The following is a 27236-nucleotide window of genomic DNA, read 5'->3' as shown; positions in this document are numbered from 1 at the left end:
CTCTAATAGATTGGTCAAACATGACCTACCACCCACAAAGCCATGTTGACTCTCCCTAATAAGTCCCTGTCTATCCAAATATTTGTAGATCCTATCCCTTATCACACCTTCCAATAACTTGCCCACCACCGACGTCAAACTTACTGGCCTATAATTTCCCAGATTTCTTTTGGAACCTTTTTTAAACAACGGAACAACATGAGCCACCCTCCAATCATCCGGCACCTCCCCCGTGAATACTGACATTTTAAATATGTCTGCCAGGGCCCCTGCAAGTTCAACACTAGCTTCCCTCAAGGTGCATGGGAATACCCTGCCCGGTCCTGGGGATTTATCCACTCTGATTTGCCTCAAGACAGCGAGCACCTCCTCCCCTTTAATCTGTAAAAGTTCCATGACCTCCCTACCTGTTTGCCCTATTTCCGTAGACTCCATGCCCTTTTCCTCAGTAAATACGGATGCAAAAAAAAACCCATTTAGTATCTCCCCCATCTCTTTTGGTTCCATATACAGTCTACCACTCTGGTCTTCAAGAGGACCAATTTTATCCCTCACTATCCTTTTGCTCCTAACATTGCTAGCGGAGTGCCGCAGGGATCAGTGCTTGGTCCTCTGCTCTTTGTGATTTTTATTAATGACTTAGAGGAGGGGGCTGAAGGGTGGATCAGTAAATTTGCTGATGACACCAAGATTGGTGGAGTAGTGGATGAGGTGGAGGGCTGTTGTAGGCTGCAAAGAGACATAGATAGGATGCAAAGCTGGGCTGAAAAATGGCAAATGGAGTTTAACCCTGATAAATGTGAGGTGATTCATTTTGGTAGGACTAATTTAAATGTGGATTACAGGGTCAAAGGTAGGGTTCTGAAGACTGTGGAGGAACAGAGAGATCTTGGGGTTCATATCCACAGATCTCTAAAGGTTGCCACTCAAGTGGATAGAGCTGTGAAGAAGGCCTATAGTGTGTTAGCTTTTATTAAGAGGGGGTTGGAGTTTAAGAGCCGTGGGGTTATGCTGCAACTGTACAGGACCTTGGTGAGACCACATTTGGAATATTGTGTGCAGTTCTGGTCACCTCACTATAAGAAGGATGTGGAAGTGCTGGAAAGAGTGCAGAGGAGATTTACCAGGATGCTGCCTGGTTTGGAGGGTAGGTCTTATGAGGTAAGGTTGAGGGAGCTAGGGCTGTTCTCTCTGGAGCGGTGGAGGCTGAGGGGAGACTTAATAGAGGTTTATAAAATGATGAAGGGGATAGATAGAGTGAACGTTCAAAGACTATTTCCTCGGGTGGATGGAGCTATTACAAGGGGGCATAACTATAGGGTTCGTGGTGGGAGATACAGGAAGGATATCAGAGGTAGGTTCTTTACGCAGAGAGTGGTTGGGGTGTGGAATGGACTGCCGGCAGTGATAGTGGAGTCAGACACTTTAGGAACATTTAAGCGGTTATTGGATAGGCACATGGAGCACACCAGGATGATAGGGAGTGGGATAGCTTGATCTTGGTTTCAGATAAAGCTCGGCACAACATCATGAGCCGAAGGGCCTGTTCTGTGCTGTACTGTTCTATGTTCTAACATACCTATAAAAGCTCTTTGGTTTTTCCTTCACTCTGACTGCCAAATCAACCTCATGTCTTCTTTTAGCCCTCCTGATTTCCCTCTTAAGTAGCTTCTTGCACTTTTTATACTCCTCGAGCATCTGATCTGTTCCTTGCTGCCTGTACATTTTATACAACTCTCTCTTCCTCTTCATCAGTGTTGCAATCTCCCTCGAGAACCAAGGTCCCTTATTCCTATTTACTTTGCCTTTAATCCTGACAAGAACATACAAACTTTGCACTCTCAAAATATCTCCTTTGAAGGCCTCCCACTTTCCATTTACATCCTTACCAGAGAAGATGTTGCCATACATCTGCTTCTATTGTCCTTCTAGTTGATAGAGTCATGGGTTTGGAAGGTGCTGTCAAAGGAGCTTTGGTGAGTTGCTGCAATACATCTTGTAGATGGATTAGTCATGCTTTTTGTGTACAGGATGTGGAGATGCCGGCGTTGGACTGGGGTAAGCACAGTAAGAAGTCTCACAACACCAGGTTAAAGTCCAACAGGTTTATTTGGCAGCACTGGCTTTCGGAGTCTCAGGCTCCTTCATCAGGTGAGTGAGGAGTTGTGTTCACAAACAGGGCATATAAAGACACAAACTCAATTTACAAGATAATGGTTGGAATGCGAGTCTTTACAGGTAATCAAGTCTTAAAGGTACAGACAATGTGAGTGGAGAGAGGGCCAAGTACAGGTTAAAGAGATGTGTATTGCCTCCAGCCAGGACAGTTAGTGAGATTTTGCAAGCCCAGGCAAGTCATGGGGGTTACAGATAGTGTGACATGAACCCAAGACCCAGGTTGAGGCCATCTTCATGTGTGCGGAACTTGGCTATCAGTTTCTGTTCAGCGATTCTGCGTTGTCGTGTGTCGTGAAGGCAGTCTTGGAGAACGCTTACCCGAAGATCAGAGGCTGAATGCCCATGACTGCTGAAGTGCTCCCCCACAGGAAGAGAACATTCCTGCCTGGTGATTGTCGAGCGGTGTTCACCCACCCGCCGTCGCAACGTCTGCACAGTCCCCCCCAATGCACCATGCCTCGGACCAGGCAGAAAACGCTGGCCAAGTCGCAAAAACATGCACCGTGCACCTGGCGGACGGTGCTCCCATGTGAGATGACAGCATCCGTGTTGACGATCCGGCACGTTCTGCAGAGGTCGCTGTGGCAGGGCTACGTGGCGCCATGGCTACTGCCCTCCCGAAGTCCGGGCAGTTCACTGCGGACAATGGTCTGCCCGAGGCCGTGCGGCTGCCGAAGGGAAGAAGTGGGGTGTGGGGACGGCCCCGGCGAGATGCTCATTTTCATCGATGACACGCCGAAGGCTCCGGAGAAGATGCCGCAGCCTCTCCGCTCCGGGGAAGCACCGGACGACGAAGGGTACTCTGTCCGCCGTGTCCCATGTTTGTCTTCTGATGAGGTCGGTGCGGTTTTTCGCTGCGGCACATCGGAACTGTCGATCAGTGAGTTGAGCGCCATATCCTGTTCTTATGAGGGCGTCTTTCAGCGTCTGTAGGTGTCTGTTGCGATCCTCCTCATCTGAGCAGATCCTGTGTATACGGAGGGCTTGTCCGTAGGGGATGGCTTCTTTAACGTGTTTAGGGTGGAAACTGGAGAAGTGGAGCATTGAGAGGTTATCCGTGGGCTTGCGGTACAGTGAAGTGCTGAGGTGACCGTCCTTGATGGAGATGCGTGTTTCCAAGAATGCAACCGATTCCGGAGTGTAGTCCATGGTGAGTCTGATGGTGGGATGGAACTTGTTGATGTCATCATAGAGTTGTTTCAGTGATTGTTCACCATGAGTCCAAAGGAAGAAAATGTCATCGATGTATCTAGTGTATAGCATCGGTTGACGTTCGTGTGCGGTGAAGAGGTCTTGTTTGAACCTCTGCATAAAGATGTTGGCATATTGAGGTGCGAATTTGGTCCCCATGGCTGTTCCATGTGTCTGGATGAAAAACTGGTTGTTGAAGGTGTGGTCCAGGATGAAGCGGATGAGTTGTAGAATTGCATCTGGAGATTGGCAGTTGTTGGCGTTGAGTACTGAGGCAGTTGCAACAATGTCGTCGTTGTGGGGGATGCTGGTGTAGAGTGTCGAGACATTCATTGTGACGAGGAGTGCTCCTGGTTCAACTGCTCCGTGTGTGCTGAGTTTCTGTAGGAAGTCCGTAGTGTCACGACAGAAGCTGGGTGTTCCTTGTACAATGGGTTTCAGGATGCCCTCGACGTAGCCAGAGACTATTTCCTCGGGTGGACAAAGACTATTTCCTCGGGTGGATGGAGCTATTACAAGGGGGCATAACTATAGGGTTCGTGGTGGGAGATACAGGAAGGATATCAGAGGTAGGTTCTTTACGCAGAGAGTGGTTGGGGTGTGGAATGGACTGCCTGCAGTGATAGTGGAGTCAGACACTTTAGGAACATTTAAGCGGTTATTGGATAGGCACATGGAGCACACCAGGATGATAGGGAGTGGGATAGCTTGATCTTGGTTTCAGATAAAGCTCGGCACAACATCGTGGGCCGAAGGGCCTGTTCTGTGCTGTACTGTTCTACGTTCTATGTTCTATCAATTCTCTGGACTCACTTTCTATAGGACCAATGCTCACTTTGTAAATATTTTTTTTAATTTCTGGCTAGTTTTCTCTCGTACTGTAATTTTTCTAGCATTAACCTTTTAGTCATCCTTTGCTGTTCCTTATATTCTGTCCAAAATTCTTGCCTGCCACTTGTCTTTGCAAAATCAAAATCAATTCTGTGCATTTTGAAATATAGCCTTAACTGTTTGCCAGTGCATCCCAATTACTTGTCACTTAACTTAGTTTACCAGTTCACTTTAGCCAGCTCTGCTTTCATGTCCTCGTAATTACCCGTATTTAAGTTTAAAAACATAGTCCCTGACCCACTCCTCTCTCCCTCAAACTGAGTGTAAAATTCAATCCCATTATAGACGCTGCTATCTAGTAGGGGTGTCCTCATTATGAGATCATTAATTGCTCCCATCTCATTGCACAATACCAGGCCTGGTATAGCCTGCTCTGTTTGGTTCTAGAACATGCTCTTCTTGGAAACTGTCCCAAAAACATTCTAGGAACTTCTCATCTAGGCTGCCTTTGACCATCTGACTTTTCCAGTCCATATGTAGGTTAAAATCTCCCATGATTATTGCTGTCCCTTTCTGACAAGATCCAATTATTTCTTTCTTTAACGCGCCACGCTACCATGCAGTTACTATTCAGGCCCCTGTGCACGATTCCCACAAATGACTTCTTGCCTTTGCTATTTCTCATCTCTACCCAAACTACTTCCACACCCTGGTTTCCTGTACTTGAGCCGTCCCTGTCTATTGTGCTAATATCAACATTAACTAACAGAACCACCTCTCCACTGTTTCCAACTTCCTGTCCTTCCTAAATATCCTACACCCCTCAGTATTCAGGTCCCAATACATGTCTTCCTGCAGTCATGTCTCCTTTAATGGCCATCACATTGTACTTGTTTCAATGTGCTCTTTCAGTTCATCTGTTCTGTTTCGAATGCTCTCTGCATTCAGTTACAGAGCTTACAACCTTTTATTATTTTTATAATCTCTTGTCTCATCTATTGGTCTACTGTTCAATTTGTACTCTATCCTCTCTCATGGTCTGTTTTTCATTTCCCATAATAATACTTTTCTCTTTAGCCTCGTCTCTGCTTTGTGATTTACCACATCTTCCCAGATTTGATCCCTTGCCACCACTATTTCGTTTAAAAGCTTCTCTCATTCCCCAGATATGCAGCTTGCAAGGACACAGGTCCCAGCATGGTTATGGTGTAGACTGTCCCAAAGTTACAGATTCCATTTTTCCCAGTGCCAACAAATCAGATCTAAGCTTTGCAATCCTGCCACATCCAGTCATAAATGGTGATGGACAATTAAACAACTCACTGGAGGAGGCGGCTCCACAAACATGGACAACTCAGCTGAACTCAAGAATTGAGGTGAGTCATTGCCTTTGACATCAAGGCAGCATTTGACCAAGTGTAACCATCTACGAGGCACATGTCAGGAGTGTGATGAGCCCAGCACATCAGTGCAAAAGATGAGGCTGAAGCACTTGGAACTATATCTTGAGTAGATGTTCTGAGTGGATGATCCATGTTGGCCTCCTCCTGAGGTCACCAGCGGCACAACTGTTCCATCTAAGGACAAATCCAACCCGGACAATTACTGCCCCATCAGTCTACACTTCGGTGACACTTACTCAGCAATAACTTGCTCACTGATACTTGGGTTGGGTTCTGCCAGGGCCACTCAGTTCCTGGCCTCCATAGAATCCCAACAGTACAGAAGGAGGCCATTCAGCCCATCGAGTCTGCACCAACTCTCTGAAAGAGCATCTTACCCAGGTCACCACCCCACTCTATCCCCGTAACCCTGAGCATTTACAATTGCTAATCCACCTAACCTACACATCTTTTGGACACTAAGGGACAGCATGGCCAATCTAACCAACCTGCGCATCTTTTGACTCATTTATAACCTTGGTGCAAACATGGACAACTCAGCTGAACTCAAGAATTGAGGTGAGTCATTGCCTTTGACATCAAGGCAGCATTTGACCAAGTGTGACCATCTACGGGGCACATGTCAGGAGTGTGATGAAAACTCTCCACGTGCTTGGATGAAATCATAGAAACCCTACAGTACAGAAAGAGGCCATTCGGCCCATCGAGTCTGCACCGACCACAATCCCACCCAGGCCCTACCCCCATATCCCTACATATTTTACCCGCTAATCCCTCTAATCTATGCATCCCAGGACACTAAGGGGCAATTTTAGCATGGCCAATCCACCTAACCCGCACATCTTTGGACTGTGGGAGGAAACTGGAGCACCCGGAGGAAACCCACGCAGACACGAGGAGAATGTGCAAACTCCACACAGACAGTGACCTGAGCCGGGAATCGAACCCAGGTCCCTGGAGCTGTGAAGCAGCAGTGTTAACCACTGTGCTACCGTGCCGCCCTTCAACTCAACTCCCGTAAGTGGAGTTGAAGCCACAATCAGATCAGCCATGATCTTATGGCTGCCCTGATATCTCTCTCAAGTTATTTTAAGCATAGAAGTGTAGAAGATTTAGAATAAGGGGAGCCTATTCAGCACGCCATGTGTGTCTGCTGATAGAAAAAGATCTATCTAGCCTTATTCCACTTCCCAGCTCTTGGTCTACAACCCTGTAGATTATCACACAAGGACATACTCGAGTACTTTTCAAATCAATGTGGGTTTCTGTCTCTACCAGCCTTGTAGGTGATGAGCTCTGACCCCACCACCACCTTCTGGACACCGAACATTTCTCCTCAGTTGCACTCTAGTCCTTCTGACAGTTATTTTAAAATGACTTGTCATTAATCTCCCTGGTAAGAGAAAGGGATCCTTCCTACTCTATCCGCATAATTAGATACAACGCCTCTCAGTTTCCTGTATTCCAAAGAAAACAATATTAGGCAATGCAGTCTGTCTCATAGCTAAAGTTCTCCATCTCTGGCCACTCCCTTGTTAATCTCCTGTCTCCTCTCTAGTATAATCACATCCTTCCTGTTCTGTAACCAGACCTTTTGCAGTATTTTCCCCTGTTTGCAGCTCCAGCCACTTCCTTTAATTTTCTATGTTGTTCTTTATATTGCTTTCCAATTGTGGAATCTCTACTGTTGGATTTGTGTAAGCATTTAGTTTCACTTCCTGTGTTAATATTCGGAGAGTCTCAGGAAGTCGCCCTCAATCACTGTGCCTTTCATAAACCCATTTACTGTGTTTCTTTATCTGAACCATGACACACACACTGGACTCTTGCCTCCCCAGTTTCAGAATCGGTGAATTTGACAAACTTGTACACTTGGTTTCCTAATCAGGGTGTATGTGTGAACTGTAGGATTTCTAGGGAGCGTACAAAAGATTGCTGCACAGGCTCATTGAAAATTTATTGAAAAACAGAAATGAAAGTTACTTTGAGGGCACCTGTCAAGCTGGGGGAAGCAAGAGTACAGTGATCAGTGCTGTAGGTGCTACGGTTCACACATACATCATGATTAGGAATCCAAGTTGTACAAGTTTGTCAAATTCACTGATTCTGAAACTGGGGAGACAAGGCAGTTCAAATTCTACCAAAGCACCTTTGGGTTCATTTTCATGGATCAGATAAAGGAACACGGTAAATGGGTTTATGAAAGACACAGTGATTGAGGGAGATGAACGACAGAAAATTAAATGAAATCTGATAAAAGTGTGAAAAAATGTGTATGTACACATTGGCACTTATAGTCCTCAATGGTTCACGCTGAGCCAGCTTTGAAATTCAGCAATGTTGTCAGCTGAAGAGTCAGCCTTTCTGTACCAGCCATGTATCTTGGATAATGGTGTGACACTACTGTGCCTTTAAGAAATATATTTTAATCGTGTTCCCTGCAGTTTGTAAGCAAGCCTGTTTTTTTTTGTTTTTGGTATTGGCACCATGAGGTCTGTAGTGGCATCTTTTATTGCTGTTTAAATTGGGTTTTGTTTAGTTTTAATCTGGGCCTAATGTACATGCTGGGAGTTTATGACCTTGTTTGAATTGTGGGAAGATTAATTGACAGGTCAGATGGGACCGTTTTTTTTCTCTCTCCCAAGAGTTTTTTTACTTTCAGTTTTGGCTGCTGGCTAGTTGGAAGGTGTTTGCACTCCAGGCTGGATGCACTGTGTTTGTCTCTCTCCCTGGTATTAGGAATTTTGCTGGCTAGTTGGAAGGTGTTTGCACTCCAGGCTGGATGCACTGTGTTTGTCTCTCTCCCTGGTATTAGGAATTTTGCTGGCTAGCTGGAAGCAGGTTTTCTTGCCTTCCTGGAGTGAAAGTTTTGCTGTTGGTGGTTTGCTAGCTAGAGGCCAGCTGTGATATTATCTCTACCTCGAGGTGTGCTGAAATTTCCAGAACGGAGAAGCTCGAATTTCAATTCTCCAGCCAAAGGACTAATTCACCGCAGGGGTTGCAAAGCTGCAAAAATCTCGTGAGCATACATATTTTTTGTGCTAAACCTGGGGGAGGTGTATATTAGAAGGAGTTTGCTTGGTTGGAACAATGCATTTAGTTGTTAAGGTTTATACAATATCATGGGGTTTTTTTTCTTGTTTGTAATTGGTAAAAGCTATTAATTTTCTTTCTATATGTTAACTGTATTCTCAAATAAACTTTGTTTGATAAAAGCTCCCTAGTGGGTCGTTTGAATCATACCCGGAGTGAAACATTGTATGCTTACCCTAGCCAAATTCAAATTGCAAACTTACGGTCTAGGCTGACTTCATAAAATATCTTGAAGTTTCTGACCTGGATTATAACAATGGAATGAATAATTTTTTTTTAACAATTTGTGTCCGCTTCCTTGACCAGTTTCTTCTCCTCCAGTTTGTTTTTACATTTATCTTTGTCCAGCATTACCTGTTCTTTAGGAATCGCCTTTATTTTCTGCTTTGCTTTCAGTGTTACTCACTGGTTGTAACTGACACCAGTAATTTAATATAGGGTCTTTAGTGTAATGAGACATTCTACAGTGTTTCATAGGAACATTTTGAAACAAAGTCTGACACCAAGCCATGTGAGATACTGTATGTCAGGTTGACCAAAAGCTTGGTCAGAGGTTTTAAGAGGTGCCTTAAAGAATGAAAGCGAAGTAGAGAGATGTAACGAGCATATTCCAGAGCTAGGGGCCTTGGCAACTAAAGGCACGACTGTCAATGTGAGCTGTTATAACTGTGCATGCACAAGAGGCCAGAATTAGAGCAGCGCTGCTATCTTGGTGGGTTGTGGGGCTGGAGAACATGAGAGAAATACCATGTCTTCAGAAAGTGTGACCTCCAGCTCCCAGTCCATCTAGCTGTAGGTGACTCACTAGCTTCTATTAATTGGGGATTCGGAGGCGTAATTAAGAAAATGATGATTCACCTGTCTTAACACAGTTAATGACTACAATGGAACTATAAACAAATCTCAGTTTCTATACACTAAAATGCTTGAAGTCTTGAAATTTCACTTCTGTTGTTTTGGATCAACAAGGGATGAGATGGACTAAATAACATTCAACTGTACAGAAATTCAGTTCAAGCTTTGAAAGCTGTCCATTGATTTGTGTCTGTAGTTTATGGTCTGGTTTATGGTCTGAATGGTTTTTGGTCTGAATCTTTCTTATCAATGCATATTGATATTTTTCCAGTGTTTTCTAATTATATTTGATTTGCAGCATATTGTTTTTGATTGTTTTATCCTTTAATAGTTAGATTAAATACAAAATACCATGTTGGTGAAATTGCTTTGTGCTATTTTTGTCCAACTCATGATGTCCCTTTAAATTTGTCCACAGGTAGCAGTACTGCTTGTCTTGTAATTCTGGATAGACAGAAGCGCTGTTTGTACACGGCTAACTTGGGAGACTCTGGCTTTCTCATAGTACGTGATGGGAGGATCATACACAGGTCAGATGAGCAACAGCATTACTTTAACACTCCCTTTCAGCTGGCAATCGCACCCCCTGAGGCCCAAGATTCAATACTCAATGATAGGTAAGAGGAGTTCTGTGCATGGTATTCTTATGATAGATGAAGAATGAGTGAGTGAGGAAATGTGAGTGTGACAAACATCATGCCTGTGACTGTGTGATCAAGTCTGGGATGAGCACGCGCGCACAAAATTAAGTGCAGGAGTAGGCCACTCAAGCCTGCTCCGCCATTCAATAAGATCATGGCTGATCTGTGTACCCAGGACTCCAACAAAGCCCCACACAAGAGATTAGCATGTAAAGCTAAAATACAAGGAATTGGGGGGGTAGCATATTGAGATGTATAGAAAATTGGTTGGCAGACAGGAAATAAAGAGTAAGAATAAACAGGTCTTTTTCTGAATGGCAGGCAGTGATTAGTGGGGTCAGTGCTGGGACCCCAGCTATTCACAATGTATATTAATGATTTGGGTGAGAGAACTAAATTTATATTTGTGAAGATGACACAAAGCTGAGCGGGAGGGTGAGCTGTGAGGAGGACACTGAGATGTTAGTGTGATTTGGACAAGCTGAGTGAGTGGGATACACGGCAGATGCGGTATAATGTGGATAAATGTGAGGTTATCCACTTTGGTAGCAAAAACAGGAAGACAGATTATTATCTGAATGGCTGTAAATTAATATTGAGAATGTGCAACAAGACCTGGCTGTCATCGTACACCAGTCTCTGAAGGTGCAGCAGGCAGGAAAGAAGGCAAATGGGATGTTAGCAAGAGGATTTGAGTGCAGGAGCAGGGCTATCTTGCTACAATTATACAGGGCCTTGATGAGGCCACACCTGGAATATTGTGGCAGTTTTGGCCTCCTTATCTGGGGAAGGATACTCCCGATGGTGGGGGCATCCAGAACCAGGGGTCATAGTCTAAGGATATGGGGTAAATGAGCTGAGGAGAAATTTCTTCAGAGAGTGATAAGGCTGTGGAATTCTCTATCACAGAAAGCAGTTGAAACCAAAACATTGTATGTTTTCAAGAAGGAGTTAGCTATAGCTCCAGGAGCAAAGGGTATCAGAGGGTACGGGGGAAGGCAGGATCAGGCTATTGAGTTGGATGATCAGCCATGATCATAATGAATGGCGGAGCAGGCTTGAAGGGCCGAATGGCTTCCTCCTGTTCCTACTTTCTGTGTTTCTGTTTCCATATTCCTGCCCACCACCAGTAACCTTTCACCCCCTTGCTATCTTGCTCCGCTTAAAAATAGCCAAAGATTCAGCTTCCACTGCCTTTTGAGGAAGAGAGTTCTAAAACCTCATGACGTTCTGAGAGAAACTATTTCTCCTCATCCAACGGGCTATCCTGTATTTTCAAAAGAAAAGAAAGCAAATTCTCTCCACATCAACCTTGTCAGACCCATCAGAATCTTATCATAGAATCCCTACAATGCAGAAGGAGGCCATTCAACTCATCGAGTCTGCACCAGCAACAATCCTACCCAGTCTCTATCCCCGTAACCCCATGTATTTACCCTGCTAATCCCCCTGACACTAAGGGGCAATTTACCATGGCCAATCAACCTAACCTGCACATCTTTGGACTGTAGGAGGAAACTGGAGCACCCGGAGAAAACCCATGCAAACTGCACACAGACTATCGCCCAAGGCTGGAATTGAACCTGGGTTCTTGGTGCTGTGAGGCAGCAGTACTAACCGCTGTGCCACCGTGCCGTCCATCTTGTATATTGCAATCAGGTTACCTCTTAGTTTTCCAAACTTCAGTGAATACAAGCTTAGCCTGTCCAATCTTTCCTCAGAAGACAACCTGCCCATTCTAGGCATTAATCTTATAAACCTTCTCGGAACTGCTTCCACACATTTACATCCTTCCTCAAAGGAGATCAATACTGTACACAATACCCCAGATGTGGTCTCACCAATACCCTGTAAAACTGAAGCAATAACTTCCCTTCTTTTGTAGTCAATTCCCCTCCCAGTAAACAGTATTCTATTAGCTTTCCTAATTACTTACTGTACCTGCATGTTAGCCATTCATGTAGCAGGACACCCAGACCCCTCTGCGCTGTGATCTCATTATTTAGTTAATTTTTTTAATTCATCCTGCTAAAATGGACAATTTCACATATATTCCATTTGGCAGATCTTTGCCCTTTTCAACCTATTTGGATCCCTTTGTAACCTCTTTATGCCTCTTCACATCTTACTTCCCCACCTATCTTTGTGCCTTCAGAAGATTTAGCAGCCATACTTTCAGTCCCTTTGTCCAAGTCATTTGTATAAATTGTAAAAAAAAAGTTGAGGTCCCTATGGCACACTACTGGTTACATCTTGCCAACCAGATAGTGACCCATATATGCTGACTGTTTCCTGTTAGTTAGCCAATCTTCTACTCATGTCAATATGTTACCCCCTACACCATGAGCTTTTATTTTCCACAATAACCTTTGATGTGGCACCTTATCAAATGCCTTCCAGAAAACTAAGTACAGTGCATCCACTGGTTCCCGTTTATCCACAGAACATGTTACTTCCTCAGAGAATTCCAATGAATTGATTAAACATTGACTCATTCTGATTGCCTTGAATTAAGGATTAATGTCTATGTCTGAAGTCTAGGCTTTATTTTAGCAATTAACTAAAAGTTGCTGTCTAGTTTGGAAGAAAAAATGTTTTAGTTTTCATTTTAAAACTGGGGGCTAATACAGCCTCTGCTTGCAGCTTGCAACTGGCTGTCTGTGCTGAGTTCTCCCCGTGTCTGCGTGAGTTTCCTCTGGGCACTCCAGTTTCCTCCCGCAGTCCCAAGATGTGTAGGTTAGATGGATTAGCCATGATTTTTCGGTTAGGGTATGGAGAGGGCCTGGGTAAGATATTCTGTCAGAGCTGGTGCAGACTCGATGAGCCAAATGGCCTCTTTCTGCACTGTAGACATTCTAGTTAATTAGATAATGGGCTTAATCATGTTTCCAGAGGCTGGATTCAGTTGAGCATAAGATGAGGCATTCTTAAAATGCAGCTTTGTCTGCACCGGAATGCTGATTTGACTAGTAGAGCGTGAGAGTTGGAGTTTGGTGACTGAGGGAGTTTGGGGAAGAGGGAGCCAGCGATCCTTTCCTTGTGTACATTTTCCCAGGAAGAGAAACTGCAACCTTAGTAAGTAGGACCTGGTAACCTGTTCTTAACATACTCTAAATGAGAGAAAGTAAAAGTAAAGGGAGTAATTTAGGGGTACGTCATGGCAGGGCAGCTCGACCATTTGGAATGCCCTTCTTGTGGGAAGTGGGAAGTCTGGGACACTCCCAGTATCCAGGGTGACCATGTGTGCAGGAGGTGTCTCCAGCTGCAGCTACTGGAATTCACGTTTTGGAGCTGTGACTGAAGTCACTGTGGAGCATCCAGAAGAATGAGATTTTCATGGAGAGCATGTACAGTGAGGTAGTCACCCCACAGGTAGAGTGCACAGGCAGAGAGGAAATGGGTGACTGCCAGGTTGAGCAAAAGCATTAGGCAGGGAGTGCAGAAGTCCCCTGGGCCCTTCACCCTCTCTAGAGGTTTTCCATTTTGGATACAGTGGGTGGTGGGGGTGGGGCGGGATTCTATTGTAATTGGGGATTCTATCGTAAGGAGAGCACTTAGATGTTTCTGTGGCTGCAGATGTGACTCCAGGAGGTCATGTTGCCTCCCTGGTGCCAGTGTCAAGGACGGCACTGAGTTGCTGCAAGACATTTGAAGGGGATGGGTGAACAGTCAGAGCTTGAGATTCATATTGGTATCAGCAATGTAGGTAAGAAGAGGGATGAGGTCTTGTATGCAGAACATAGGGAGCTGGGCAATAATTTTAAAAGCAAGACCTCATAGCTAGTAATCTCAGGATTACTCCAGTGTCTCGTGCAAGCAAGATCAGGAAAAGATTTAGATTCCTGAGGCATTGGGCAATTCTGGGGAAGATGGGACCTGTACGAGCTGGACAAATTGCATCCCAGCAGGACTGGGACCACTATCCTCGCAGGGGTATTCATACGTACTGTGGGGAGGTTTTAAATCAGTGGCAGCAGGAACCTGAGTTGGAAGACATGGGAGGGAAACAAAGATAGAAACGAAAGACAAAAGTAGAAAGCAGAATTGGAAGGTAGAGGAAACGAGGGTTAGCAGCAAATAGAACACTTGGGAAAAAAAATGTGTAAAAATGTTAATAAGACCAGTTTAAAGGCATTGTATCTGAATGCACAGAGGATTCACATTAAGGTAGGTGAATTGATAGTGCAAATTGGTATACAAGGGTCAATATGATTGCAATTATAGAAACATGGCTGCAGGGTGACCTAGGCTAATAACTTGGGGGGGCACGGTGGCACAGTGGTTAGCACTGCTGCTTCACAGCTCCAGGGACCTGGGTTCAATTCCCGGCTCAGGTCACTGTCTGTGTGGAGTTTGCACATTCTCCTCGTGTCTGCGTGGGTTTCCTCCGGGTGCTCCGGTTTCCTCCCACAGTCCAAAGATGTGTGGGTTAGGTGGATTGGCCGTGCTAAAATTGCCCCTTAGTGTCCTGGGATGCGTAGATTAGAGGGATTAGCGGGTAAAATATGTAGGGTTATGGGGGTAGGGCCTGGGTGGGATTGTGGTCAGTGCAGACTCGATGGGCCGAATGGCCTTTTTCTGTACTGTCGGGTTTCTATGATCTATGAACTGAATATCCAAGGGCATTCGATATTTAGGAAGGACAGACAAAAAAGGAAAGGAGGTGAGGTGGTGTTGTAAGTTAAGGATTAAATCAGTGCAATAATGAGAGAGGATATTAGCTTAGAAAATCTAGATGTAGAATTAGTATGGATGGAGCTAAGATGCATCAAGGGTGCCTCAGTAATCATGGGAGTCTTCAATTTACATGTAGGTTGGGCAAACCAAATTAGTGACAATACTGTGGCAGATCAATTCCTGGAATGTGTACAAGATAGATCTTAAGACCAGTATGTTGAGGAACCTACTAGCAACATGCTACCCTAGACTTGGTATTATGAAATAGAATCATAGACTCATACAGTGCAGAAGAGGCCCTTTGGCCCATCGAGTTTGCACCAACACGTGATGAGCACCTGACCTCCCACCTAATCCCATTTACCAGCACTTGCCCCATAGCTTTGAACGTTATAATGTTCTGAGTGCTCATTCAGGTACTTTTTAAAGGATGTGACACCACTCACCTCTACCATCCTTCCAGGTAGCACGTTTCAGACCGTCACCACCCTCTGGGAAGGTTGGCTAAGGCTACTGGGGAGAGTTTAAATTAGATAGGTTGGGGGGAGGGGATCGAGACGAGGTGACTGGGAGCGAGGAAGTTAGCTCGCAAACAGAGAAGGGTTATAGACAGTGCAAGAGGGAGGATGGACGGGGGATAGAGAAGGGGAGAGCTCAGACCAAAGGATTGAGATGTGTTTACTTTAATGCCAAGAGTATAGTGAATAAAGGGGATGAGCTCAGAGCGTGGATTGATACCTGGAAGTGTGATGTGGTGGCCATTACGGAGACTTGGATGTCTCGGGGACAGGACTGGATACTTCAGGTGCCGGGATTCAGATGTTTTCAGGAAGGACAGGGAGGGAGGCAAGAGAGGGGGTGGAGTGGCACTGCTGATCAGGGATAGTGTCACAGCTGTAGAGAAGGTGTATGCTGTGGAGGGATTGTCGACAGAGTCTCTGTGGGTGAAAGTTCAGAGTGGGAAGGGGTCGATCACTTTGCTGGGGGTTTTCTATAGGCCGCCCAACAGTAACAGGGAGGTGGAGGAGCAGATAGGGAAACAGATCCTGGAGAGTTGCAATAATAGCAGAGTTGTTGTGATGGGAGACTTTAATTTCCCAAACATAGATTGGAATATCCCTAGGGTAAGGGGATTGGATGGGGAGGAGTTTGTTAGGTATGTTCAGGAGGGTTTCCTGACACAGCATGTGGACAAGCCTACAAGAGGAGAGGCTGTACTTGATCTGATACTGACCAATGAACCTGGACAGGTGTCAGATCTCTCAGTGGGACAGCATCTTGGGGATAGCGATCATAACTCTATCTCCTTTAGGCTTGCATTGGAAAAAGAAGGGATCAGGCAAGCTAGGAAAGCGTTTATATGGAGTAAGGGAAATATGAAGACATAAGGCAGCAAATTAGAGGAGTAAATTGGAAGGAGGTATTCTCGGGGAAATGTACTGAAGAGAGGTGGCAGTTTTTCAAGGAATGTCTGTCTAGGGTTCTACAGGACAACATTCCGAGCAGACAGGGAGGAGTTGGTCGGTTAAAGGAACCGTGGTGCACGAAAGCTGTGCGGGACCTAGTCGAGAAGAAAAGGAAAGCGTACAAAGGGTTGAGAGAGCTTGGCGAAGATGGGGATCTAGATGAGTATACGGCTTGTAGGAAGGGACTAAAGAAGGAAATTAGGAGAGCCAGAAGGGGTCACGAGAAGGCCTTGGCAGGTAGGATTAAGGAAAACCCTAAGGCGTTCTATAAATATGTGAAGAGTAAAAGGATGAGACGTGAAGGAATAGGGCCTATAAAAGGTGAAGGCGGGAAAATCAGTACGGAACCAGTAGAAATGGCAGAGGTGCTTAATGAGTATTTTGCCTCGGTTTTCACAGAGGAGAAGGACCTGGGTGGATGTACTGCGGGCTTGCAGTGGACTGAAAAGATTGAGTATGTGGACTTTAACAAAGAGGTTGTGCTGGAATCTTTGAATGGCATCAAGATAGATAAGTCGCCGGGTCTGGATGGGTTGGACCTCAGGTTACTGTGGGAGGCGAGGGAAGAGATTGCAGAGCCTCTGGCGATGATCTTTGCGTCGTCGATGGAGATGGGAGAGGTGCCGGAGGATTGGATGATTGCGGATGTGGTTCCTATTTTCAAGAAGAGGAATAGGGATAGCCCAGGAAATTACCGACCGGTGAGTCTAACCTCAGTGGTTGGTAAGCTGATGGAGAAGATTCTGAGGGACAAGATTTATGAGCATTTAGAGAGGTTTAGTATGCTCAAGAATGCTCAGCATGGTTTTGTCAAAGGCAGATCGTGCCTTAAGAGCCTGGTGGAGTTCTTCGAAAATGTGACTAAACACATTGACGAAGGGAAAGCAGTAGATGTGGTTTATATGGATTTTAGCAAGGCGTTCAATAAGGTTCCCCATGCAAGGCTTCTAGAAAAAGTGAGAGGGCATGGGATCCAAGGTGCTGCTGCCCTGTGGATCCAGAACTGGCTTGCCCAAAGGAGGCAGAGAGTGTGTATAGATGGGTCTTTTTCTAATTGGAGGTGGTGTGCCCCAGGGATCTGTTCTGGGACCCTTGCTGTTTGTCATTTTCATAAATGATCTGGATGAGGAAACGGAGGGATGGGTTGGTAAGTTTGCCGATGACACGAAGGTTGGTGGGGTTGTGGATAGTCCGGAGGGATGTCAGAAGTTACAGAGGGGCATAGATGGGAAGCAAGACTGGGCAGACAAGTGGCAGATGGACTTCAACCCAGATAAATGCGTAGTGGTCCATTTTGGCAGGTCAAATGGGATGAAGGAGTACAATATAAAGGGAAAGACTCTTAGTACGGTAGAGGATCAGAAGGACCTTGGGGTCCGGGTCCATAGGACTCTGAAATCGGCCCTGCAGGTGGAGGAGGTGGTTAAGAAGGCGTATGGTGTGCTGGCCTTTATCAATCGAGGGATTGAATTTAGGAGTCCGGGGATAATGATGCAGCTATATAAGACCCTCGTCAGACCCCACTTGGAGTACTGTGCTCAGTTCTGGTCGCCTCATTACAGGAAGGATGTGGAAATGATTGAAAGGGTGCAGAGGAGATTTACAAGGATGTTGCCTGGATTGAGTGGCATTCCTTATGAGGATAGGCTGAGGGAGCTCGGTCTTTTCTCCTTGGAGAGACATAGGATGAGAGGAGACCTAATAGAGGTATCTAAGATGTTGTGAGGCATATTTCGGGTGGACTCTCAGAGGCTTTTTCCCAGGGTGGAAATGGCTGCTACGAGAGGACACAGGTTTAAGGTGCTGGGGGGTAGGTACAGGGGAAATTTTAAGGGGAAGTTTTTCACACAGAGGGTGGTGGGCGAGTGGAATCGGCTGCCGTCAGTGATGGTCTTTTAAGAGACTCCTGGATGAGTACATGGGACTTAATAGGATGGAGGGTTATAGGTAGGCGTAAAAGGTAGGGATATGTTCGGCACAACTTGTGGGGCCGAAGGGCCTGTTTTGTGCTGTAGTTTTTCTATGTTTCTAAAAAGGTTTTCCCTCACATACCCCCCCAAACCTCCTGCCTCTCACCTTGAACTTATGCCCCCTCGTGGCTGACCCTTCAACTGAGGGAAACGGCTGCTCCCTCGCCACTCTGTCCATGCCCCTCATAATCTTGTACACCTCGATCAGGTCGCTCCTCAGTCTTCTCTGCTCCCACAAAAATAACCTAAGCCTATCCAATCTCTCTTCAAAACTTAAATGTTCCATCCCAGGCAGCATCCTGGTGAATCTCCTCTCTATTCCCTCCCTATTCATGTACCCATCCAGATGCCTCTTAAATGTTGTTAATGTGCCTGCTTCTACCACCTCCTCTGGCAGCGCATTCCAGGCAATCACATCCTTCCTATAATGTGGCAACCAGAATTGCATACAGTACTCTAGCTGTGGTCTCACCAAAAGTTCTATACAACTCCAACATGACTTCCCTGCTTTTGTAATCTATGCCTCAATTGATAAAGGCAAGTGTCCCATAAGATGAGGAGTTAATTAATAATCTTGTTGTGGGGTCTTCATTAGGACGGAAAGTGAAGCAGTCCGATCTGAAGCTAGGGTCCTAAATCTGAAGCAAGAAAACTAGGAAGGTATTAGACTCAAGTTTGCTAAAATAGATTGGGAGAGTTCATTAAAAGGCAGGGGAGGCAATGGCTTAATATTTAAGAAACAAATGTATGCTTTGCAACAATTATACATTCCTTTCTGGCGCAAAAACATGACAAGTAAAGTAGCCCAACTATGGCTTACAAAATAAGTTAAGGATAGTTTTAGATCCAAAGAGGTCATATAAAGTTGCTCGAAAATGTAGCAAGTCTGAAGATTGGGAGCGGTTCAGCATTCAGCAAAGAAGGACAAAGAGATTGATTAAGGGGGAGTATGAGAATAAACTTGCAAGTAACTCAAAAGCAGACTGTAAAAGTTTCTATAAATATATAAAAAGAAAAATATTAGTGAAAATTTTGATTTTGTGTCTCTGTGCCCTGTTTGAGAGCACATTTCCACTCCATCTGACAAAGGAGCAGCGCTCGGAAAGCTAATGGTATTTGCTACCAAATAAACCTGTTGGACTTTAACCTGGTGTTGTTAAAACTCTTACTGTGTTCATGTACCCATCCAGATGCCTCTTAAATGTTGTTAATGCGCCTGCTTCTATCACCTCCTCTGGCAGTGCGTTCCAGGCACCCACCACTCTCTGCATAAAAAACTTCCCCTGCACATCTCCCTTAAACTTTCCCCCTTTCACCTTGAACCTGTGCCCCTTTGTAATTGACACTTCCACCCTTAAAAAAAGCCTCTGACTCTCCACCCTGTCTATGCCCCTCATAATCTTGTAGACCTCTATCAGGTATCCCCTCAGCCTCCATCTTTCCAGTGAAAACAATCCCAGTTTATTCAATCTCTCCTCATAGCCAACACCCTCAAGACCAGGCAACATCCTGGTGAATCTTCTTTGCACTCTCTCCAAAGCTCCCAAGTCCTTCTGGCAGTGTGGTGACCAGAACTGCACGCAAAGCTCCAAATGCGGCCGAGCCAAGTTTTTATATAGCTGTAACATGATTTCCCAACTCTTGTACTCAATGTCCTGGCTGATGAAGGCAAGCATGCCATATGCCTTCTTAATCACCTTGGCCACCTGTATTGCTACTTATAGGGAATTGTGGACCTGCATGCCCAAATCCCTCTATGTTAATGTTCCTAAGGATTCTGCCATTTACCAAAAAATTAACACCTAAATGTGATCCTCCAAAATGCATCACCTCACATTTGTCCGGATTAAACTCCGTCTGCCGTTTCTGTGTCCCCAAGTCTCCAATCTACCTATATCCTCTGACAGTGCCGGGGATTATCAGCGACTCCACCAATCTTCGTGTCATCCGCAAAGTTACTAATCAGTTTAGAACAGGATTAGACAGTCAACATGGATTTATGAAAGGGAAATCATGTTTGACAAACCTAATGGAGTTTTTTGAAGACATAAAAAGTAGAATAGCTTAGGGGGGAACCAATGTAAGTGGTATATTTAAATTTTCAGAAAGTTTTTGATTAAGTCTCACATAAAGATTAGTGTGCAAAATTAAAATATATTGGCATGGATTGAGAATTGGTTAACAGACAGAAAACAGAATGGAAGGTTGTGACTAGAGAGGTCCTGTCGGGATCAGTGCTTGGGCCCCAGCTATTCGCAATACAATAGAAACCAAAAGTAATATTTCCAAGTTGACTGATGACACAAAACATGGTGGAAAGGTGAGTGGTGCGGCAGATGTTAAGCGGCTTCAAGGTGATTGAGACAACTGAGTGGGCAAGCCATGCCAGATGCATATAACGTGGATAAATGTGAAGTTATCCACTTCAGACGGAAGAACAGATTGGCCAAGTATTATTTAAATGGTACATTAGGCATCTGGATGTCCTTGTACACCGGTCTCTGAAGGCAGCATGCAAGTACAGCAAGCAGTTAGGAAGGCTAATAATATGTTAGCCTTCTTTGCAAGAGGACTTGAGTACAGAGCAGGGATGTCTTACTGCAGCTGTACAGGGCCTTGGTGAGACCACATCTGGAGTATTGTGTGCAGTTTTGCTTTCCTTTCCTAAGAAAGGATATGCTTGCCACAGAGAGAGAGAGAGAGAGAGAGAGTGCAATGAAGGTTCACCAGATCGATTGCTGGGATGGCCAAATTGTTGTATGAGGAGAGATTGGGTCTACTGAGAGTGGATCTAATTGAAACATATAAAATTCTGACAGGGCTGGAAACCTGGATACAGTGATGATGTTTCTCTTAGCTTGGGGGGAGGGAGGGTGGGTGGTGTTGGTGGGTCACAGTTTAAGGATCAGGGCAGGCCATTTAGGACTGAGATGAGGAGAAATTTCTTCACTCAAGAGGTGGTGAACCTGTGGAATTCTCTACCATAGGAGGCTGTGGAGACCAAACCACTGGACTTATTTAAGAATAAAATAGATGTCTAGCCTCTAAAGGTGTGAAGGGGAATGGGGAGAATGTGATTTGATTTTGATTTGATTTGATTTATTATTGTCACATATATTAACATACAGTGAAAAATATTGTTTCTTGCGCGGTAAACAGACAAAACATACCGTTCATAGAGAAGGAAATGAGAAAGTGCAAAATGTAGTATTACAGTCATAGCGAGGGTGTAGAGAAAGATCAACTTAATGCAAGTTAAGTCCATTCAAAAGTCTGACAGCAGCAGGGAAGAAGCTGTTCTTGAGTTGATTGGTACGTGACCTCAGACTTTTGTATCTTTTTCCTGAAGGAAGAAGGTGGAAGAGAGAATGTCTGGGGTGCGTGGGGTCTTTAATTAGGCTGGCTGCTTTGCCGAGGCAGCGAGTCAATGGATGGGAGGCCGGTTTGCGTGATGGATTGGGCTACATTCACGACCTTTTGTAGTTCCTTGCGGTCTTGGGCAGAGCAGGAGCCATATCAAGCTGTGATACAACCAGAAAGAAAACTTTCTATGGTGCATCTGTAAAAGTTGGTGAGAGTCGTATCTGACTTGCCAAATTTCCTGAATCTTCTGAGAAAGTAGAGGTGTTGGTGGGCTTTCTTAACTATAGTGTCGGCATGGAGGGAAGCAGGACAGGTTGTTGGTGATCTGGACACCTAAAAACTTGAAGCTCTCGACCCTTTCTACTTTGTCCCCGTTGATGTAGACAGGGGCATGTTATCCTTTACGCTTCCTGAAGTCGATGACAATCTCGTTCATTTTGTTGACATTGAGGGAGAGATTATTGTTGCCGCACCAGTTCACCAGACTCTCTATCTTATTCCCGTACTCTGTCTCGTCATTGTTTGAGATCCGACCCACTACAGTGGTGTCGTCAGCAAACTTGAAAATCGGATTGGAGGGGAATTTGGCCGCACAATCATAGGTGTATAAGGAGTATAGTAGGGGACTGAGAACATGGCCTTGTGGGGCACCGGTGTTGAGGATGATCGTGGATGAGGTGTTGTTGCCTCTCCTTACTGATTGTGGTCTGTGGGTTAGGAAGTTCAGGATCCAGTCGCAGAGGGAGGTGCCGAGGCCCAGGCCTCAGAGTTTGGAGATGAGTTTCATGGGAATAATGGTGTTGAAGGCGAGGCTGTAGTCAATAAATTGGAGTCTGATATAGATGTCCTTGTTACCTAGGTGTTCCAGGGTTGAGTGCAGGGCCAGGGAAATGGCGCCTGCTGTGGACCTGTTGCGGCGATAGGCAAACTGTAGTGGATCCAGGTAGTCCGGGAGGCTGGAATTGATTTGTGCCATGACTAACCTTTCGAAGCACATAATGATGGATGTCAGTGCCGTCGGCCAATAGTCATTAAGGCACGCTGCTTGGTTTTTCTTAGGTACCGGGATGATGGTTGTCTTCTTGAAGCAGATAGGGACCTCAGATCGTTGTAAATAGAATATTTACAATATGGTGTGATCTTGTTGAATGGCCAGACAGACTCGAAGGATTGAATGGCCCACTGCTGCTCCTAATTGCTATGTTTCTATGGAGGAAACCTACGCAGACATGGGGAGAACATGCAGACTCCGCACAGACTGTGACCCAAGCCGGGAATGGAACCTAGGTCCCTGGCACTGAGGCAGCAGTGCTAGGCACCATGCCACCCCATTTCCCTTGGATCACAATGATATTCAGGTGCGCTGCAGCTTTGACATGAAATCTGTCTTGCTCTCCTAATGTGTTTTAATTAACTACTTAATTATTTTATTCATTATTTTCCTTTTTTAAAGTATTTTTTTACCTTTTTTAACCTTGTGTGCTAATTTTAAACCTTAGGAATAGAATAGACCATAAGCAATTATTAAATACTTACTGGACACTTAACAAACAGCTAGCTGCTTCCTCTGCAGTAGAATAAGAACCAATTCCTTCAGGGTGGATAAGGTTAGAAAAAGCAAAGGAGCACCTCCTTCCCCTAATCCCTTCACTCACCCAAACCTCAGCACTCTTGTTCAAAGTCACACTCCAATGATATGTTGCACTGAGAGCCCTGTGTTTATTTGCTCTGAACCTAGCTCTTCTCCTGGTATAGAAAAAAACACTGCTGGTAGTTTCCTTAATTAACTTCAACTGCTCGTCAGTGGAGAACTTGTATATCGCTGCTTAAATCTGGATGAAATTTAGAAAACAGTAAATTTCAGTTAGATATTAAATATAAACAAATCAAATTTTTAGAAAGGGAAGATTACCTCACTTACCAATTCTCAGCAGTGTTGTTCAAAGTTGCACTCCCCATTTTGAGTAAATGTAATGATTGGACCTTTCACTGAACTGAATCCCATTGCGAGAGTTGCAAAGTATGAATCATCCCTTTGTGGAGCAGTTCCCTGATAGCACCATATCCTAATGAACAGTGTCTGTGAAGATTCATGTACCGTAAGAAGTCTAACAACACCAGGTTAAAGTCTAACAGGTTTATTTGGTAGCAAAAGCCACACAAGCTTTCGGAGCTCCAAGCCCCTTCAGGTGAGTGGGAATTCTGTTCACAAACAGGCCATATAAAGACACAAACTCAATTTACAGAATAATGGTTGGAATGCAAATACTTACAGCTAATCAAGTCTTTAAGGTACAAACAATGTGAGTGGAGAGAGCATTGAGACAGGTTAAAGCGATGTGTATTGTCTCCAAACAGGACAGCCAGTGAGACTCCAAGTCCAGGCAAGCTGTGGGGATTACAGATAGTGTCACACTACAATCACATTGTTTGTACCTTAAAGACTTGATTAGCTGTAAGTATTCGCATTCCAACCATTATTCTGTAAATTGAGTTTGTGTCTTTATATGCCCTGTTTGTGAACAGAATTCCCACTCACCTGAAGAAGGGGGCTTAAGGCTCCGAAAGCTTGTGGCTTTTGCTACCAAATAAACCTGTTGGACTTTAACCTGGTGTTGTTAAACTTCTTACTGTGTTTATCCCAGTCCAACGCCGGCATCTCCACATCAAGATTCATGTAGCCAGTTCCGCTACTTATAAACAGCTTTTGAACAGCTTAGTTGTTCATTATTCTCAAATTAGTTCTGACTTCTGGGACATGCTATGCCTTTGGATTCCATTTTCTGATTCTGCAGCAGAAATTTTCTTTTGGCTCAATAGCAGTTGTGGCAAATGTGCCTTTAGTCTCTTGTTGAAAAGGCCCTATTCTGTTCTGTTAACTGAGACGAGCTCCCACTTTCAAATCTTGTTACAGCATAAAGGTTGCCCTTCTATAGAGAAGAGGGGAGTAGTTACGTTCAATATTCATCTTAATATTAGTGTAAATATTCTGAGTGTATAAGAAGAAACTGTTTCTACTTGTAAGAGGGTTGGTAACCATTGAACACAGATGTAAGGTATTTATTAAAGGAACCAGGGGGAAGACGTGAAGAAGTGTTTTCACAATCAGAAAGGGTGGAGGAAATGGATACAATTATAACTTTCCAAAGGAATTGGATAAACAGTTGAAAATAAAAACTGTGCTGGGGATGGGGAAAGAGTGGAGGAATGGACTAATTGTACAACTCTGTCAAAGGAGTGGCATGGCCGCAATGGCCTTCTGTATAATAGAAATATATCACTGTCACTGGGTCAGAATCCTGGAACTCCCTCCCTAATAGCACTGTGGGTGTACCTACATCTCAGGGACTGCAGTGGCTCAAGAAGCTGGCTCACCCCTGCCTTCTCATAGGCAATTAGGAATGGCCTAGCCAGTGAAACCCACATCCCTTGAATGATTTTAAAAAATGCTGCAATGATTTGAACTTCCAATTTTGTGGTGTTTCAGCTGTGATGAGTTGCTGATTTGTGAAATGAGTAGTTGCCAAAATTCAATTATAATTGGCCAAAGTGGAAAAGGGCTTATTCTCTCAGCTGGAAACGTGTGAAACAAGCAGGCCTACAGAAAAGAGAGAATAAAAAGTGAAATTGATATCTTTTAAACTTTCCCCTTACTGCTTTCAAGGCAGAAGTGGAAAGGAATCTTCAAAATGGGATTATTCCAAATGTGAATTTAAGTGAGGGAAGAAGAGGGACTCTGGAAAACCCAGATAAGTCGTGTTCCAGGACTGCCACTGTGATATGTTTCCGTCTGAAGCAAGAATGAATCTGCATATCTGACATAAGTAATTCTGTGACTTTCACAGTATTGCCATTTGCCACCTTCCTGACTTAATACTGTGCATAATCCCAGAGAGATTACAGTTTGGAGACAAGTTTTAACTGATTGCTCAGTATCACTGAAAATTGGGTGACTATTTCGGGCAGAGGGACTATGGTCAGTGGAAAGAAGGTCCATTGCATCTCAAACACATGGTCCAATGCATCAACAGTAGGCTAGAATAGAATCCCTACATTACAGGAGTCCATTCGGTCCATCGAGTTGCACCGACTCTCTGACAGAGCATCTTACTCAGGCCCAACTCCCTGCCCTATCCCCGTAACCCTGTGTATTTACCCCCCCTAATTCTCCCTAAACAACACATCTTGTGACACTAAGAGATAATTTAGCATGGCCAATGGAAAGGGAATATTTAATCTAGGTGGGAGAATGTTTAGAATGTATGAATGAAATCCATATCTATGTTGTTGATTCTTGCTCAAATTGTAGTTTAATCGCTCTTCCTTTTGTATGATTAGGAAACTTCTTTGACAAGTAAAGGGTTCATTATCTTCCAGGATTACTGAGCTGAAATCAAAATTGGTAAAAATCAATTTCACAGGTGTTCCAGGATTACAAAGTGAGGAAAATTGGAAAGTCAGTGAGCTTCTCTAAAGGTTTTAACATGAACAATGACTAATAAAAGGATCCGGGATAAGTGAAGTTAGCTTCAGTCATGTAACCAGTTACTTAGTGTTGCAGACTTTAGCTGACACAAAACCTGCTCTGAGGTGGAAACATATTTTTGAGCAACCAGAGCTGCTCAAGAAAGTGGAAGAGTCACGGCTGAGCAGAAAATTCTGGAAAACTTCAGGAAGTTCAAATGAAAAAGAGGCTTTTTTCAGTAGCTATGTTTCTGCCCCATATCCTTGTGAAACAAAGTCTGTTTGTCACAGTTGACTGAAGAAGATTAAAAGTGATTGGACACAGGAAAAGGACCAGATTTATTGTCTAGAACTTCAAGAGAACAGGACCTAGATTCTGACCCAGGCACGGCATCTTGAATCATGTGTCTAATTCCTCATGGCTTGTATTAGAAAGGTGGCACAAGAGAGTCATAGAGGTTTACAGAATAATCTCACTATCTAATCAACTCTGACGAAGGGTCATCCAGACTCGAGACGTTGGCTCTATTCTCTCATCACAGATGCTGTCAGGCTGAGATTTTCCAGCATTTTTTGTTTTTGTAACCATCTAATGCTTGGTTAAGTTCAGGTGAACTTTGGAACCAATAAAGTTATACTGAACTCGAGTTTCTTGAATCAGTTGACATGTTAACTAATTCACTCACACCTTGCCAAGAAAGGGGTTAAAATTGGAATTGTTTTCAGGTATTTTTCTTTTGAATGCAAGAGTAGAAATGGCCGTGAGAAGGTTTTGTCTGGCATCTTTTGTTATATATATTCTCACAACTGAACCAGCCTTTGTGTTGAACTCCGCTTTAGATGTGTTAGTGTGATAATCCGTCAATTTGGGAAAGGCTCTTCAGAATGCACCGGCTTCAATACAGAGCCAGCTGTTTTGTTCTGTCAGGGCTAAGCCTTGGCTGCTGCAGTGTAACGTATTTACTATTCTGGAGAGATGCCCACAGCTTGTGTCTTGCTTTAATTATAAATCTATGATTGACAGAGCTTTGACATGGTCACTATCTAACCTTCCCCCTACCTGGCTCGCTGCCAGTGCTTCCTCCTTTAACATTAGAGTAGCTA

At 44.4% G+C, this 27236-nt stretch overlaps 1 protein-coding gene across 1 annotated transcript in view; it reads left to right on the top strand.

The window, feature by feature from the left end:
- Positions 1-2631: 2631 nt before the first annotated feature.
- The window catches only part of LOC144502013 (protein phosphatase PTC7 homolog), a 51103-nt gene continuing 26498 nt past the window's right edge, over positions 2632-27236 (top strand). Inside the window, exons 1-4 of the mRNA XM_078226030.1 lie at positions 2632-2826; positions 7673-7790; positions 9471-9492; positions 9974-10168. Of these exons, the coding sequence (XP_078082156.1) occupies positions 2632-2826; positions 7673-7790; positions 9471-9492; positions 9974-10168 (530 nt within the window). The remainder of the gene's footprint in view (positions 2827-7672; positions 7791-9470; positions 9493-9973; positions 10169-27236) is intronic.

Source organism: Mustelus asterias, chromosome 12 (genome assembly GCF_964213995.1).
Source record: "Mustelus asterias chromosome 12, sMusAst1.hap1.1, whole genome shotgun sequence".
Lineage (NCBI taxonomy): Eukaryota > Metazoa > Chordata > Chondrichthyes > Carcharhiniformes > Triakidae > Mustelus > Mustelus asterias.
This window is presented reverse-complemented; position numbering and strand designations above follow the sequence as displayed.